The following is a 15,780-nucleotide window of genomic DNA, read 5'->3' on the forward strand; positions in this document are numbered from 1 at the left end:
TGATGTATGCAGGGTGTTAAGGCTTGAGGAATGACAGGCACCCATGCTGGCTGGAGGAAAAGGATCAGCAGTTTAGGGCCACCACGAGGTTCATCCACCCGGCACAGGTGGGGAGGATGTGGTTAGTGCCTGGCAGCCTGAAGTGACTCTCCTGCATGCCTTCTCCAGCTCAGTGCTGCAGCGTGCGGTCGGCGGTGCATCACGTTTACAGTAAGGAAAACGCTGAGTCAGTGATCAAACGTCGCTGCACGGAGAGCTCGGGTGAGTGCAAAGACAGCACCCACCAGGCTGTCCAGCCCGGTTTCCCTCATGCCCAGGCCCCAGGCTCCAGCACTGCCTGCCCATTGCCTTCAACCTCCTACCTGGCCCAGGGCATCTACAGAGACCTTAGCATTCAGCACTTGGCACCTCTCCCCTGGCCTGGCCCTGCTCTGGTTCACTCTTCCACCATGTCCAGAGGGCTCAGTCTGCCTGGCAGCATTCGCCACTCCTCCCTGCACACTGCTGCCCTGTTTTCATGGCACAGGCAAGCTGAGGGCTTCAGTCTCCAGCACAGGACATTCTCCCTCCTGCTCTCCATGCTTCACTCCCACTACACCTGGCATGCCCAGCCTTCCTATTCCACAGCACTGCTCCCTCCACTTCAGTCCCTGTCCAAGGGGGACTTAAAGTTTTCCATCTCCACTCTATAGCTGTTGATCCCCTGCTCCCTGGCCCTGTTCCAAGCAACCTCTCCTCCCATGGTGGTACCTAGTAGCTTGAGGTCACCAGCACCATCCACTTGCTGTCAGCTCTCAGACTTGGGGAGACAATATAGCCTCAGCATTGTTCAGAGTGAGAACAAGGGGGCTGTGGTTATGGTTTCACAGCTCTGACTTACCACTGTCCTGAGGCTCATGCAGCACCGGAGTTATGGGCTGCAATGCTTGCAGGTGGCAGCAGCACAAGAAGACCCATTTGCTGAAGTCAGGGAGGAAAGGGCAAAAAGTGGAACCCATCCCTATCTTCAGAGTCTCCTCCTCCTCCCCGCAAAGTCTCTCCTGTCACCAGTAAGTTCACGTGCTTGTCTGGGCTGGTCCCTGAAGGCAGCATCACCTCTAGCACAATCAGATGGAAGGACCCCCTCCCCACCCCCACACATGCTGTGTGAGGATGGGAGAGAGGTAACATGGGGCAAAAAAGTTCTGACTTTTCTAGCTCTGTAGCCACACCATGGGCTTACATGATCTCATCATCACTGAGGAGGCATCATGGGGTCTCTATGAACTTTTCAATGTGATCTTCCTGTCAGCACCCACCAATGTGCCCCAGCGGGATGTGCGCACACTGTCCTCCACTTAGGCAGTACACCAAGTTGGCAGACCAGCCCAGTGGCTGTCAGGACACTGCTGTGATGAACCATGTCATTTACTCAGATGCAGAAGGGATGGCCGGGCTCAAAACAGGGACCCCTGTCAATACCTGGCCTGCAGTCACCTGGGAGCTTAGCAAGCAGAAGTGATTTCACACAGGAGACACCCAAGATTTCTGATTCAAAGGACTGACCCAGCCTCCTGGTGAAGAAGTGGCTAGAAATAATTGATGGACTGAGGAATATACGGAGGTTTGTGTCCACAGAGGGGTTGTAGGAGCAGAATTCAGCCAGTAGAGGAGACATGGGGTGTGTGTAGCCCCAGGCTGTGCTACAGGTAGTGGGGGGTGGCAGCAGAGCAAGCTGGAGGGATACGATCCTCCAGGGCTTCTGTCCTCTAGCATTCACCTCAACACAAGCACAAAGGTGTTATACAGCCCCCATTGCTTCCACTCCATCTCCACAGCGCGCAGGAAGCAAGCTGGAGGACAGAGTGGGGCCCCCTGGTTATATCTGAACTTGGGGGAAGTGTGTTTGGTTTTCGCTGTGGTTAACCTTTGCTGATAGCTTGCACTGTTTACTACACTTTCTCTGTCATTGGTGGGAGGCCTACCTCATTCCCCGGCTGGTGACAGGACTGAGTTTTAAATACTGCTCCAGCTAATGTGGTTTGTAACACAGCCTAACTTGAAGCAGACCCTGAGAGCAAGCACATCGTTGCATGAAACCCCTAGAGAATGATGCCCAGTGATCTCGGATGAGGGCCAATCCAGGCCTCTAAGACCCATCGCTAGCGGGGGTATACAATCACACGTGACTGGCCGAAGTCACACTGTCCCTGTTACTACCTATTTGTATTAATCTGATGGGCCCTTGTTGTGCAATGCTCTGTAAAAGCAAGGATCCCTGCCCCAAGGACATAGTACTGCAGGGCAGGCTGATGGGAAGCCCTGAAAGTTGAACTGACATGCATTTGTTATTGTCCTAAAAAAAGCTGGTTCTCATGGCAAACATTGAAACACATTGATTTGTTGATCTGCAGAAAAGAACGACTAAGAAAGGCTTAGGCCTACTGCTGAATAGTCAAGGTAAGCTCTTAATAGAGATGTACAGAAGCCAGCTGCTCAATAGCTACATTGTGTCTCTCTCTTCCTGAAAAAGATGGGGTTGGCAGATAGGATGATAGAAGGGGACTTCTGGCTCTCCGGTCAGGGTGCACGATGTATGCAAAAGTTTGTTGTCCCTAGGTTGTAGAGCAGAGTGGAGGGTGTTTGTTTTTTCTCATTTCTAGGCTTAGCTGGTTGCCACATGAGGCCAGGCAAGAATGTTTTCTCCCTCCTGTTGCTACATGGGCGTGTGTAGATGAAACGGAGGTTTACTTTGCCCTAAATTGAAGTGGTGGTTTTTTTAAAAACATCAGTTAATTTAGGGCAAAGTAAACCCCTATGTCGTGTACACCCATATCTTACTACCTCTCCAGCGGCAGGGAGGGAGGGTGAGCTGCCGGTGGGTGGAGTGGTCCCTGGGCTGGGGGTGGAGGGGGGCTGGCTGCTGCTTTCCTCCACTGCAGCGGTGCCCCCCCCAGGTGGCATCCGCCTGCAGGCACCCGGCTTGGGCAGCTGCAGAGGGAAGGACTGGGTCCCTGCACAGCTCATGCAGGCAGGCAGGCTGCAGGGAAAAAAAAAAAAACAAACATCAGGCTCGCTGCTTTTTTGTCCTTTGGTGGAGCCTGCCTTCCCGGGCTGCTGCCGGGCTGCCTGCACAGCCCCTGAGCCACACAGAGCCCAGTGCTTCATGCCATGGTGTTTTAGTTTGCTGAGCCCCAAAGTAATTTAAAGCTCATTACGTTAATGAATGTGCTTGAGTGGCTAGAATTAATGCACAATATGGTGCCAATGTGTGCAAGCACCAATGTCATCAAAGCGGTGCAAAAGCATTTAACCCACTTTAAAGTGTCATGCATACATGCCCCTTGTTTCGTCTACCTATGCCACAGATGTCAGAATTTTTTCTGCCTTCTTCAGAAGCATTCAGTGTTGGCTGCAGTCAGGCTGGAGATTTTGACTGAAGAGTGCTGATGTTCCTGTTGGGACTTAAAAAAATGCAGATTCCTGGCTAGAGGGTCTTGCTCCTCTGCTCAAGGCCAGACTGATCACCACATTTGGAGTCCAGAAGGAATATTACCCCAGACAGATTGGCATGAACTGTGGGAGCTTTTGACTTCCTCTGTAGCAGGGGGACATGGCCCTCTTCCCTGACTCTCTTGCTCATATTTAACAACTACTTCCTGTCCTTACAATGTTAGGACCTTAATAGTACCCTTTTCCCTATGCCTGACCTGTAGCAAGCTTGGGTGTTTTGGATATTTTAGGCACTGTGCCTAGTAGTTGTGTGAGAGAGATATTTGTAAAGTTTTAAGACTAGGTTAGATAAACACTTGTCTAGGATGGTTTGAATAGAAATAATCCTGCATTGAGCAGTTGACTGAATTAGATGACCTCCTGAGGTCCCTTCCAGCCCCACTGTTCTGTGATTCTGTCATTCTAAAATTGGTGTTTCTTTTTGCTAATAAAGAGGACATGCTACACATGTGCATCCTTGTTTAAGCGATTATAAAACTTAACATATTTAATTCCAATTCTTAATTTCTACCTTCTATATTGTGTTAGGAAATGGTGGAATGGCCCATTTCTGATTTCCTAGACTGCAATATTTTACTTCTGAACTGTGTCAAGCTCCATCTGGATGGATATTGGAATTCTAGTGAAAATGCATAAAAACAGGATTTTTAATTTGTACTTATTAGTTTGTTAAATGAATCTGTTTTATGTCTGAGGATAGTACAGCACCATTAGAGATTACCTAAAGAGGTTGGGAAGACCTGCATGCGATTATTGGAATTTTTTAGGAGCAAGTTAGACAACCACTTAGCTGGGATGGTTTGTGCAGAGATGGTCCTGCCTTGAGCAAGGGGCTGGAGTAAGTGACCTCTGGATGGATCTTCTAGCTCCCATGCTCTCGAATTCTATGATTTGTTGGACGTATAAGGAAAAAACAAACTTACTAAGAGACTCTTTTCATTTTAAATGAACTGGCTTGTTAATCAAAGGAAGTGATCTCCTCCAATCGCCATGAAGATGAACACTCTGTGTCCGTGGAGGTCTCAGGGGTCATCAACCTGAAGCACACCCTGCCCATCCTTTCCCACTCCCATGCACCAAACCCAGAAATGAGGGGGTGAAACTGGTCTAGGGGATCCCCACCACGGCTGCTGTCTTGGAAGCTGGGGACACAGATCTAGAGTACAGCACTGAAAGGGCCTCTGGCATAGTTTCGTTACCTCCTTTTTGAGTTTGGCACTCTGGAGAGGAGTTGGAGTGGGCAGACAAGGTGTGCTTGACATCCCCCAGGGGCACCATGGAGATGTGCTCTCCATCTTTCAAGATTTTAGAACCAGTAGATCTCAGCTTTTCAGGTCTCATTTTTATTCATAAATTAGAAAATGAAAGCAACCTTTTTCACTCGCAAACTGGTTTCTAAACTCTGAATTAACTAGTCATTGAATTGAGCTGGCTAAACTAGAATTCTCTCTGCCCTGCAGAAGAGGCTACTGCTGTGAGAAATTGGTTTGGCATTTCAACAGACCCTATCTCCAAGTGCTGAGCCAGTCACTGTCTTCAGTTTAGTGGTTTGACCTCCTGTTAAACTGAAGAGGCAAACATGATTGTTGATTTTTTTATTAATATTATAAACAAAAAAATTGTTAACAGATTAGAGAAAGTTAAAACATCAGAAGTGCTATACTGGGTCAGACCATGGTCCATCTAGCCCAGTGTCCTGTCTCTGACAGTGGCGGGAGTGGATGCTTTAGAGGGAGAGAATTGAACCAGACCTATCTTGAGTTATCTATCCCCTATTCAGTACCCTCCCTAGCATTCACAATTATTGATTTAGAAAGGCTAAAGAAAACATCTCCAACCACTCTGTTCAACAGCTGTTAATAGACCTAGTCCCTTGTTTAACCTGGCTATGTTATGTGCTTCTACCATCTCCTGTGGCAATGAATTCCAGAAGTTAACTGTGCTGTGCAAAAAAGTACTTTCTCTTGTTAGTTTTAAACCTATGTACTGCTAATTTCAGTGAGTGCCCCCTAGTTCTAGTATTTCAGGATTTGATGAATAACAGTTCCCTGGTCACTTTGTCCACTCCTTTCATGCTTTACTAGACATAGCCTTTTTAGTCTCTCCTGATACGACACCTGCTCAAAGCCCCTGATCATTTTGGTTGTTCTTCTCTGCACCATTTTGAATAATACTACCTCCTCTTAGAGATGTGGAGACCAGAACTGCACACAGTATTCAAGATGTGGGTGCACCATGGATATATATAATGGCATGATAATGTTCTCCATTTTGTTTTGAACTCCTTTCTTAATGATGCCCAACATTTTATTGGCTTTTTTTGATTACCAGTGCATTGAGCTGATGTTTAAAAGAACTATGTGTAATGACTCCAAGGTCAATTTCCTGAGTTGTAACAGATAGTTCAGAACCCAGCATTGGGTGCATCTACACAAGACACTACTGCACAGTCATGACTGGGCATTTATTTAGTACTTGCATTAGCAAGTACTAAGTAAATGCGCAGAAACCAGAGTTACTGCACAGTAGCACTGGCAAACATCTTTTATGTGATGCTACTGTGCAGTAGTGTATTAGCACTGTCTGTGCTGTGATGTGCTACTGCACAATATTTCTCAGCTACTGCACAGTCAGCAGCTTGTGTTGATATGTAAGTAGACCTGAGGTTATTTTTCTCCACATGCATTAGCTTGCACTTGTCAAAACTGAAGTTCATCTGCCACTTTTTTGCCCAGTCACTTAGCTTGGTGAGGTCTTTCTGCAGCTCATCTCTGTTAGTATGGGATTTGGCTACCCAGAATAATTTGGTATCATCTGCAAACTAGGAGATTTATTGACCTCCCCCCACATTTCCATATCATTGATGAAAATGTTGAACAAAATAGGCCCCAGCACAGATCGCTGCATGACCTCCTTCTGACCTTCCTCAATCCTGAATGTGACCATTTAGCCCTACCCTTTGCTTCCTACCTTTTAACCAGCTCTCAGTCCATGAAACAAGCTTCCCCCCAATCCTGTGGCTATTCAGTTTTTCTAAAGCTTTTGGTAAGAGACCTTGTTGAATGTTTTTTTGAAAGTCCAATCAGACTTTAAGCACAGCAGTGGAAAGGAATCTTGGAGTCATAGTTGACTCCAAGATGAACATGAGTCATCAATGTGACAAAGTGATCAACAAGGCTAACTACACTTTATCGTGCACTAGCAGATGCATGATGAACAGGTCCAGGGAGGTGATGCTTCCCCTCTATGCGGCACTGGTCAGGCCGCAGGTGGAGTACTGCATCCAGTTTTGGGCACCACACCTTAAAAGAGATATGGCGAATCTTAAGAGGGTTCAGAGGAGGCCACTCGTATGGTCAGAGGCCTGCAGGCAAGACCCTACGAGGAGAGACTGAGGGACCTAGATCTCTTCAGCCTTCGCTGCCTATATATTCATCAGGGGAGGGCACAAGGGAATAGGAGATGCTCTATATATTAGGGCACCCCCTGGAGTAACAATGGTCATAAATTGACAGAGAGCAGATTTAGATTGGACATTTGAAAGAACTTCTTCACAGTAAGAGTTGCCAGAATCTGGAATGGGCTTCCAAGGGAGGTGGTGCTTTCCTCTACCTTGGGGGTCTTCAAGAGGAGACTGGACAAGCACCTAGCTGGGGTCGTCTGACCCCAGTGCTCTTTCCTGCCCAGGGCAGGGGGTCGGACTCAATGACCTACTGAGGTCCGTTCCAACCCAAACATCTATGAATCTATGAATCTTAAGACCATCATTTCACAATTCACTTTAAATATTTTGCTTTTGAAAAGTGTAAGAGCCAGGATTGGAACCCGCAGCTCCTTCATCCCAGTGCAATGCATGCACACACTCCACCACAACACCTTGTGCTTTACCTCAATCTCTTGCAGAGAGGTACAAGCAGAGCACATGCTTTGACAAGTGTGCAGGTCATATACCACAGACAACCAATGCAGCGAGCATACCCTGAAACTCAGCAACACCTGTATGGCTTTGTGCAAATATCATTTATTTTCTGAGCAAGGTTGTGGTCACTCTTAGCCTGTTACAGACATGGATCAAAGGAGCCATACAACAGGTCCAGCAGAGCCAGTGCCCTTTGCCATTGTACTCTACCCACTGGAGTGGAAGCCACTGCATTGTGGAGGTCGCTGGTGATCCAAATGTTGTCCCATGAGTCACATGTTGAAATTCCCTGGGAGCCATTGGTTCCAGGTACAGGGCTAATTTCCAAGATTTGCCCACAGCTGAGGAAAGCCTTTCTGTGCATGGACATCTCAAAATGGTTCTGCCCAAAACCATGCTGAGGTATGAACACCCTGAGGTGATGCAAGCACCATCTGGGACTGTGAGCTTCCTGTCTCTGCAACAAAGAATTCATGTAGTCGAGTCACCTGTATGCTGTGCAGCCATCATGCAGTCAAGGGGTCAGGCACTGGCTAGCTGCCTGCAGATCTGACAGAACATAACATGAGCCACTCCATGACAGAGAGTCCTCATGTCTAAGCCTCATAAAAGTGCAGTTTCCCACTGGCAAAGCTGGGGGAGTCAAGCTATGTTGGAACTCCAGGGCAAGCTACGCATAGGTGGGAAGCAGTAGAGAGGGCCTTGACTTCAGGAGGGCTGACTTTGACAAGCTCAGGAGACTTGTAAGTGAGGCCCTAAGGGACCACGACCCCAAGGGGAGGGGAGTCCAGGAAGAGTGGTTGCTCCTCAAGGGAGTGATCCTAGACACACAAGCTAAGGCTATTCCGTCTCAGAGGACAGGCAGCAAGAGGGCACAGCAGCCCCCTTGGCTCAACAAGGAACTAGCAGTCCCCCTGTGTCTAAAAAGACAGATCTACAAAGGATGGAGGATGGGATCCACCTCCAAGGAGGAATATACTGTACTGATCCGGACCTGCAGGGAGCGAACCAGGAAAGCCAAGGCTGTGACAGAACTCCAACTGGCTACAAGTATCCAGGACAATAAAAAGTCCTTTTTTAGATATGTGGGGAGCCAGAGGAAATGCAAGGGCATCACTGGACCCCTGCTAAACCAGAAGGGAGAACTGATGACCAATGCCCAGGAAAATGCCAACTTACTAAATGGATACTTTGTGTCGTACTTTCACAAGTCCCATGGGACTCCCCGGCACATTACAGGACAGGGACGCCTAAGTGAGGGTGTTTCCTTGCCCTCCATCAATGCTGACCTCATGGAGGAACACCTTGAGAGGCTGGACACCTTCAAGTCCACCGGCACTGACAGCTTACACCCCAGGGTACTCAAGGAGCTGGCAAGAATCATAGCCCAGCCCCTGGCACAGATCTTTGAAAACTCCTGGCACTCTGGTGAAGTGCCTGAAGACTGGAAGAAGGCCAATGTGGTGCCAATCTTCAAGAAAGGGAGGAAAGTGGATCCGGCAAACTACAGGCCCATCAGCATGACCTCTATCCTGGGGAAGGTCTTAGAAAAGATTATCAAAGAGGCCAACATATACAGGCTAGCTGATGGCAACACCCTGAGGGATAGCCAGCACGGGTTTGTTGCAGGTAGGTCATGCCTGACCAATCTTATCTCCTTTTATGACTAGGTGACCTATCACCTGGACAAGGGGGAGGAGTTTGATGTCATATATCTTGACTTTAAAAAAGCCTTTGATCTGGTATCCCATGATCACCTCTTGGCAAAACTGGCCAACTGTAGCCTTGGGTCCACCACGATCCCCTGGCTGGGGAATTGGCTCTGTGGTTGGACCCAGGGGGTGGTGATTGATGGAAGTTAATCGTTGTGGTGCCCTGTGGCCAGTGGGGTCCCTCAAGGCTCTGTCCTTGGGCCTATATTATTCAACATCTTCACTGATGATGTGGACATTGGTGTCAAAAACGGACTGGCCAAGTTTGCCAATGATACCAAACTCTGGGGTAAAGCATCCATACCTGAGGACAGGAGGGAGATACAGGCAGACCTTGACAAACTCATGAAATGGGTGGATGAGAACCTGATGGTGTTTAACACTGAAAAATGCAAGGTTCTCCACCTTGGCAGGAAAAACCTGCAGCATCCTTATAGGCTCGGCAGTGCTACGCTGACTAGCACTATGGACAAGAGGGACTTGGGGGTCAGGATTCACCACAAGATGAACATGAGCCTTCAATGTGATGCTGCAGCTAGTAAAGCAAGCAAAACCATAGCATACATAGATGCTTCTCAAGCAAATCCCAGGACATCATTCTCCCATTGTACTCGGACTTGGTGAGGCCACAGCTGGAGTACTGCATCCAGTTTTGGGCTCCACAATTCAAAAAGGAGGTGGAGAAGCTTGAGAGAGTGCAGAGGAGAGCCACACGCATGATCAGTGGTCAGGAAAACAGACCTTATGATGAGAGGCTGAGAGCTATGGGACTCTTCAGCTTGAAAAAGCGCAGGTTCAGGGGTGATCTGATGACCACCTACAAGTTTATCAGGGGTGCTCACTAGGATCTGGGGGAATGATTGTTCACCAGAGCACCCCAAAGGATGACGAGGTCGAACAGTTATAAACTCCTGCAAGACCGTTTCAGGCTGGACATACGGAAGAACTTCTTTACTGTCTGAGTCCCCAAGGTGTGGAATAGACTGCCACCAGAGGTGGTTCAAGCACCTACTTTGAATGCCTTCAAGAGAAACCTGGATGTTTTTCTTACTGGGAGCCTATGACCCCACCTGACTTCCTGCCCCTGGGGCAGCGGGCTGGACTTGATGATCTTCCAAGGTCCCTTCCAGCCCTAATGTCTATGAAATCTATGAAGTCTATGAAAAGAGCAGTAGCATTGGCCAAGCACTGCTCTACGCCTGTCCCATGACAAGATTTTCTCCCCTTGCCAGCCCATTCTCCTCCTCTTCCCCTCATTTTTCTCTCAGCCATTTCTGGAATAAAAATGTCAGAGACAGAACAAAGGAGAGGGGGGTGACAGAGAGTGAGCGAGAGATACACAAGGAGATGGGGAAATGGGAATCCTGGTGTTCTTCAGGGCAGAAGAGGAGAGCCCAGCTGGCATCAATGCCAGCAGAAAAAAGCCATGGCTTCCTTCCAGCGATGGCTTTACTAGTGACACTGGTTCCCTCTGCAGGGCAAAATTTTGCAGCTGCTACATGGAAGGAATGAGATGCCACAATTCATAACCTAGCAGTTTTACCTTGGGGTTTGTTAGTCAGTGGCATCCAGTGACCTCAGGGGAAGGATGAGCAAATTCAGCTGGCTTGCAGGAGGTGGGTATCTGCCCTCTGGCCCCAAATCACACCCTGTTATTCTAGCTTGAAAACAAATCATCTAAGAGCTCTGGGACACCTGTTTAATTGTTGTTCTGGCACTTCTCACTGTGCACAACCCAACCTCAGGAGAACCAGTGCTGGCTGGAACTGTGCTTATATGCACTCTCCTGACAGCCATCTGGAATGGCTCAGGGACCTCTGCCCAGACTGTGAAAGGGTGCGTAACACCCCCTCCCTTTCTTCAGCTGGACTATGGGACATCCTCATCAGCAAGGTACAGTACATTCTTAATGATGAATGGGTTTCTCCGAGCTGCAAAGAGGAAGGGTCTGCAGGGCAGGACTGAGGGGTATGGACAGAGCTGTGTGGGGAACCCAGGACAAGCTGTAGGTCAGGATTAGATAAAATGAAAGCCAGAGACAAATAAATCCACACACATGAGAGTTGCTAAGAATAACAGGAAATAAAGTTTTCTTTTAATGGTTTTTCGCGTGCAGTATATGGACTCTAGTGTTCAGACAGTGTCTCCCAGGGGACTCCTTTCACTACAGATTCAAGCAGCAGAATAGGTTCCCAACTCACTTCTTCAGACTGTGTTGAGTCCTAGATTTCTATATGCTGGACAGCACCTATGCAATATATTTCTGTACCTATATACGTTTACATTTGGTTCTATATGCAGAGTGGAGACTTGGTCTCATTCAATTTCCAAGAGCTCCTTCTAATATCTGATTTCCACCCCACCCTCCTCTGCTTGTGCTAGAACCTCTACAAGACACTGATCCTTTACCATAGGAGTCAGTGGGAAAGTTGCCATTGACTCAAATGGAAAGCCAGATCAATTCTTACAGGCCCTCTCCTCCCAGAGAAAAAGGCTGCACTCTCCATAGGAAAATTATGCCTGTGTATAGGCTGGAGCTCCACCCCCTTTTACACCTTGGAACATTCCTCTGCAGAGTGGCTCTTACTAGAGAAATTCAGCCCCTGTACATCCTGCCCCTATATAGGCCAAATCAGCCAGCACACAGGGGTATCTTCCCCTATATGGGAGGTGCTACAGCTTCTCCCTGTAGGTAGCAGGTATCTGAGTGTTTTTTTATAGAGCAGTTTTGCCTTTAAACAGCAGAGATATGCCCTTCTCTAGCTATCTGCCCCCTACATTGTGTTGCTTGGGCCCCATGGATCAGAGCACTGTGCCCATCAAGGAGAATTGCGTTCAGTACAGCAGGGGTTGTAATGCAAGAGTGAACTGAGGGCCTCATGAGAGCAAAGCAGTTTTCCCTGGTCATTGGAAAATATACCCAAAAATGGAGAGGCACAGCTGGAGCAGGAGAAGTGCAGTTAATAAGGACCTCTGGGGAATGAGCAGCTCACAGCTTGCGAGATCAAGCGTGGAATGAGAGGTGTGAGGATCCAGCTCTCTCCACATCTGACCTGAGAAGTGATGGCAGCCACCACCAGTGGCCAGCAGGGAGGAGACTCCATGTGGCAGCACCTGGAGAGGAGGGTGGGGGCTGCCGTTGCAGCAGGCCAGGGAGCTCCTTTTGGGGGTATGCAGTGGATGGTCTGGGTGGGGCAATGGCATCTCTTCCTTCCTCCCTACCCTCCTCTCTCCCCCAGCAGTGATGGCTCAAACAGCATTGAGCTTCCGCAGTTGCTGGTCCTGGGGCAGGTGACAGGGAGGGCCCAGGGGCCGGCCGGAACGGCGTAGGCGTCGAGGTGGGAGACCAGCCAGCTGGCGGCAAAGCTCCTCTGAGGACAGAGCAGACACACGCATGGATCAAGTTAGGGCCTCAGCATGAAAATCAGAAGACCTACAGATCTGCACTGCTCATATGCCCAGGTCTGGGTCAGAAAGAGATAGGGAGCAGACCGCAAGGCCTTCATCTAAAGCTCATTCCGCCATCACTCCGATGCAATACATGCTGATATTGCCAGGAGCCTAGTCAGAGTAAAGACTGAGATAAAACCATGGGCTATCTTCTGGGAAAGCTATGGGCTCCTCTTTTACCGTCAGAGAAGTTTAGGTAGATTTATCCAGCTTGCTCTGGAGTAAGAACTTGCCCAGAATTTAAACAATCTGATCCCTTATTTATGGGAACACCATGGAAATTCTGGGTAAAGAACCTTTAAAACCTATTGCAAGAACTTGCTCAAATGAATCATATTTGGCTCCTGACCTGCTAATATTGCAGTGGTGATGACAAGTCCCCAGGGTAGATAAGACCTGGACCCATGGCTGGATTTTGCAGCTGCTTCCTATCTTTGTAAGAGATCAAACCAAGCCCTGGGACCTGAACTGTCAGCAGAGAAGGGTCTACAATCCTTGAGGCCTGGCCTGCAGCAGACTCAGTAGTCAGACTCAGACTCCAGCTCCAGAGGGTTGCCTGGAGCAGCCAAGTTGATGAAAACATGGTGCGATAGCCCAGGGCAGCTTGACAGGTGACAGGACACCTGGAAGCAGATGCTGGATGTAGGGCCAGGATGGGGGAGGGCCTGTCAGTCATATGCTTCTAGATTGGAAATGTGCTCAAGAACAGTGACTTGAGAGGATTAGACTGTATCCAGGGGACAGATTGTCACTGGGGTGGGGGGGGACAAAGGGAAAGGCATGATTGTACAAAAAGGCCATTGCAGCAGGTCCCTCTCTGCTGGCAGGGCAGTCTAGGCTACTGGGATGGAGTCCCAAGATCAGAGGACAGGAGTGGGGTCCAAACTGTTACCTGCTAAGGAGCTAAGGTCAGTGGGCAGGTGAAAGGACTGGTAGGAGGGCTGGAAGCTGAGTCCCAGGCTGCTTGAAGGCCAGCTTCCCCCACAACAACATCACAGAAGCCTCTGGATCACCCAATTAGTAATGTCCCTGGCAGACTCTATTCCAGGGGTGGGCAATTATTTGGGCTGGAGACCACTTGAGTTAGGATGGGTTGTTGTGGGTGGGTGGTGTGGGGCCTCACCAGATGCTGATCCTCACCTGCCCCATGGCCCCATCCCATCTGCCCAGCTGAACATGCACTGTCTGCAGGGGGTCCCAGGCAGGTCTCCCACGGTGCGTATTTTGCCAACTCCTGTTCTATTCAGTGGCTCATATGCAGCAGAGCAGACAGGGATAAGGCGATTTCCCCTCCACAGAGACCTCTGCCTCACCCCAACCTCTCACCTTGCATGACTTCATTCTCCTTGCAGATGATGCGAGAGCACACTTCCTTGTTGATCATGTATATGCGCCGCATGCTGTGGGGTTGCCAGAGACATCAGGAATGGGAGGGAGAGCAGATGGGACAACAAACAGGGAAATCATCATCACTCTCAGGGCAAATGCAGATTCCAGCAGTCAAGCCCTTAGAAGTCAAAGCCCCCATTGGTGTCAGCAGTTATTTGGGGCCAGTTCTAAATTGGGCCAAAGGGCAGTTGCCCAGGCAGGCAATCCAGATTGGCAGGTATAACAGGGAACCCTTACCCTGTTAAAAAAAATAAAAGGTGGAATGGCCCTTCAAGGGAAGGTTTTTGTGAACCAGCCAAAGGCAGCCAGCAAGACTGGGGTTAATTAAAAGCCCTGGGGGTGGGCCAGCTGACAGGGCACCTGACCAAAGGTGGGCAGGGCTTGAGCCACCTGGAGCTCAGCCAAGCAAGGAGTCTACCTCTGCAAGCTAGGGGATGAAGAGCTTTATGCTAGGGTCACTTCAGAGCTGCTCCAAGAGCTACCAGCAGAATACTGGTCCCTTATGGAGGAATACAGTCCTGGGTAAGGGGAGGTCCTGCTGCAAGATAGCACGCTATCATGGTCATTTGCTATACCTAGAGTAGGTTAAATTTATTTTAAAGCTGGTGTGCTTTCTCCCTTTGAATTCAACTGTGGTTTGTGGAAAGGAATAAGAGGTGGTTTTGGAGAAAGGGAGGAGGTTCAAGGACCCTGAGTGGAGAGGTTAGTCAGGAAAACCCCTGACTCAACACCAATGGTGGATATTGGTGCCCTTCTGAAAGACAAACATTTTCAAGTGGAACAAAGCCAAGAGGAGGGATTTCAGCATGTGTTCTGTTAGCACTTGGCCCAGTGTAATGGGGAGGTGTTGCATCCAGACTTGATGGAGGCAACCCTGGGATTCAATGTTTGGGATGACCTCCTTTATAGGATGGGGGGCGGGAATAGGAGAGGAGGTGGAACAGCTACTGGTGTCCTCATGGTACCAAAGGGTCTTACTAAAAGTTGCCCACAAGTTGACCATGGAAGGATATCTCGGGAGAGATGAAATGGACTAGAATTCAGGAGAGATATTTATTGGCCAGGGTTGCTTTAGTAAAAGACTATTGTACCTCATGCCCCATGTGCCAGAAGGCAGTGCCCAGCTACCTGTCCAGGGCAACTTTGGTTCCCTTCCTGCTGATTTGAGACACCTTTTGAACAGGTGGCCATGGACACTGTGGGCCCGCTACCAAAGAGCAGTACAGAGTACCAGCATATTTTGAATATCATGGACTATGTGACCTGGTACCCATGTGGACCTTGACCACACTGAAGGTAGCAGAAGAATTTATTGAAACTGTTTTCTTGGGTAGGACTCCCCTGAGAACTACTGACAGACCAGGGAACCAATTGCATGTCCCATGTATTTTAGGGGTAAGTAAAATGCTAGGAATTAAGCACCTGAAAACCTCAGTACAGTATACCACCCTCAAATTGACTGGTTGGCTGAATAGTTTAATCATACCCTGAAACGTATGTTAAAAACTGTGGCAGAAACCCACCCGTAAACAGGATCAGATGTTACCCTCTCCTGCTGTTTGCAATGCAGTAGGCACCCCTTTGAGTTTTTACCCTTTGAGTTATATGGGTTCATAGTTTCATAGTTTCTAGGGTTGGAAGGGACCTGAGTAGTTCATCTAGTCTGACCCCCTGCCATGGCAGGAAAGATTACTGGGGTCAAACGACCCCAGCAATGGGTTCATCTAACCTCATACTAAAGACCCCCAGGGTAGGGGCCAGCACCACTTCTCTTGGAAGTTGGTTCCAGATCCTAGCCACCCTGACTGTGAAGTAGCG

The 15,780-nt window shown here is 48.8% G+C and overlaps 1 protein-coding gene and 1 long non-coding RNA gene across 3 annotated transcripts in view; one reads left to right on the forward strand and one right to left on the reverse strand.

The window, feature by feature from the left end:
* The first annotated feature begins 11,192 nt into the window (after nucleotides 1-11,192).
* On the forward strand, nucleotides 11,193-12,033 carry LOC109296592. Its single transcript, XR_002096992.1, has 2 exons — nucleotides 11,193-11,830; nucleotides 11,971-12,033. It is a non-coding gene; the product is annotated as an uncharacterized LOC109296592 (long non-coding RNA).
* A 93-nt stretch (nucleotides 12,034-12,126) lies between these two features.
* Nucleotides 12,127-15,780, reverse strand: part of MFAP5 (microfibrillar associated protein 5) — a 24,285-nt gene continuing 20,631 nt past the window's right edge. For both annotated transcript variants that reach the window (XM_019516050.1, XM_019516049.1), the window contains 2 exons: nucleotides 13,900-13,973; nucleotides 12,127-12,494 (listed from right to left, as the gene is read on the reverse strand). In XM_019516050.1, coding sequence (XP_019371595.1) covers nucleotides 12,373-12,494; nucleotides 13,900-13,973 — 196 coding nt within the window. In that variant the 3' untranslated portion in view covers nucleotides 12,127-12,372. The remainder of the gene's footprint in view (nucleotides 12,495-13,899; nucleotides 13,974-15,780) is intronic.

This window comes from Gavialis gangeticus, unplaced genomic scaffold, assembly GCF_001723915.1.
Source record: "Gavialis gangeticus isolate Ggan-Ray unplaced genomic scaffold, GavGan_comp1, whole genome shotgun sequence".
Lineage (NCBI taxonomy): Eukaryota > Metazoa > Chordata > Crocodylia > Gavialidae > Gavialis > Gavialis gangeticus.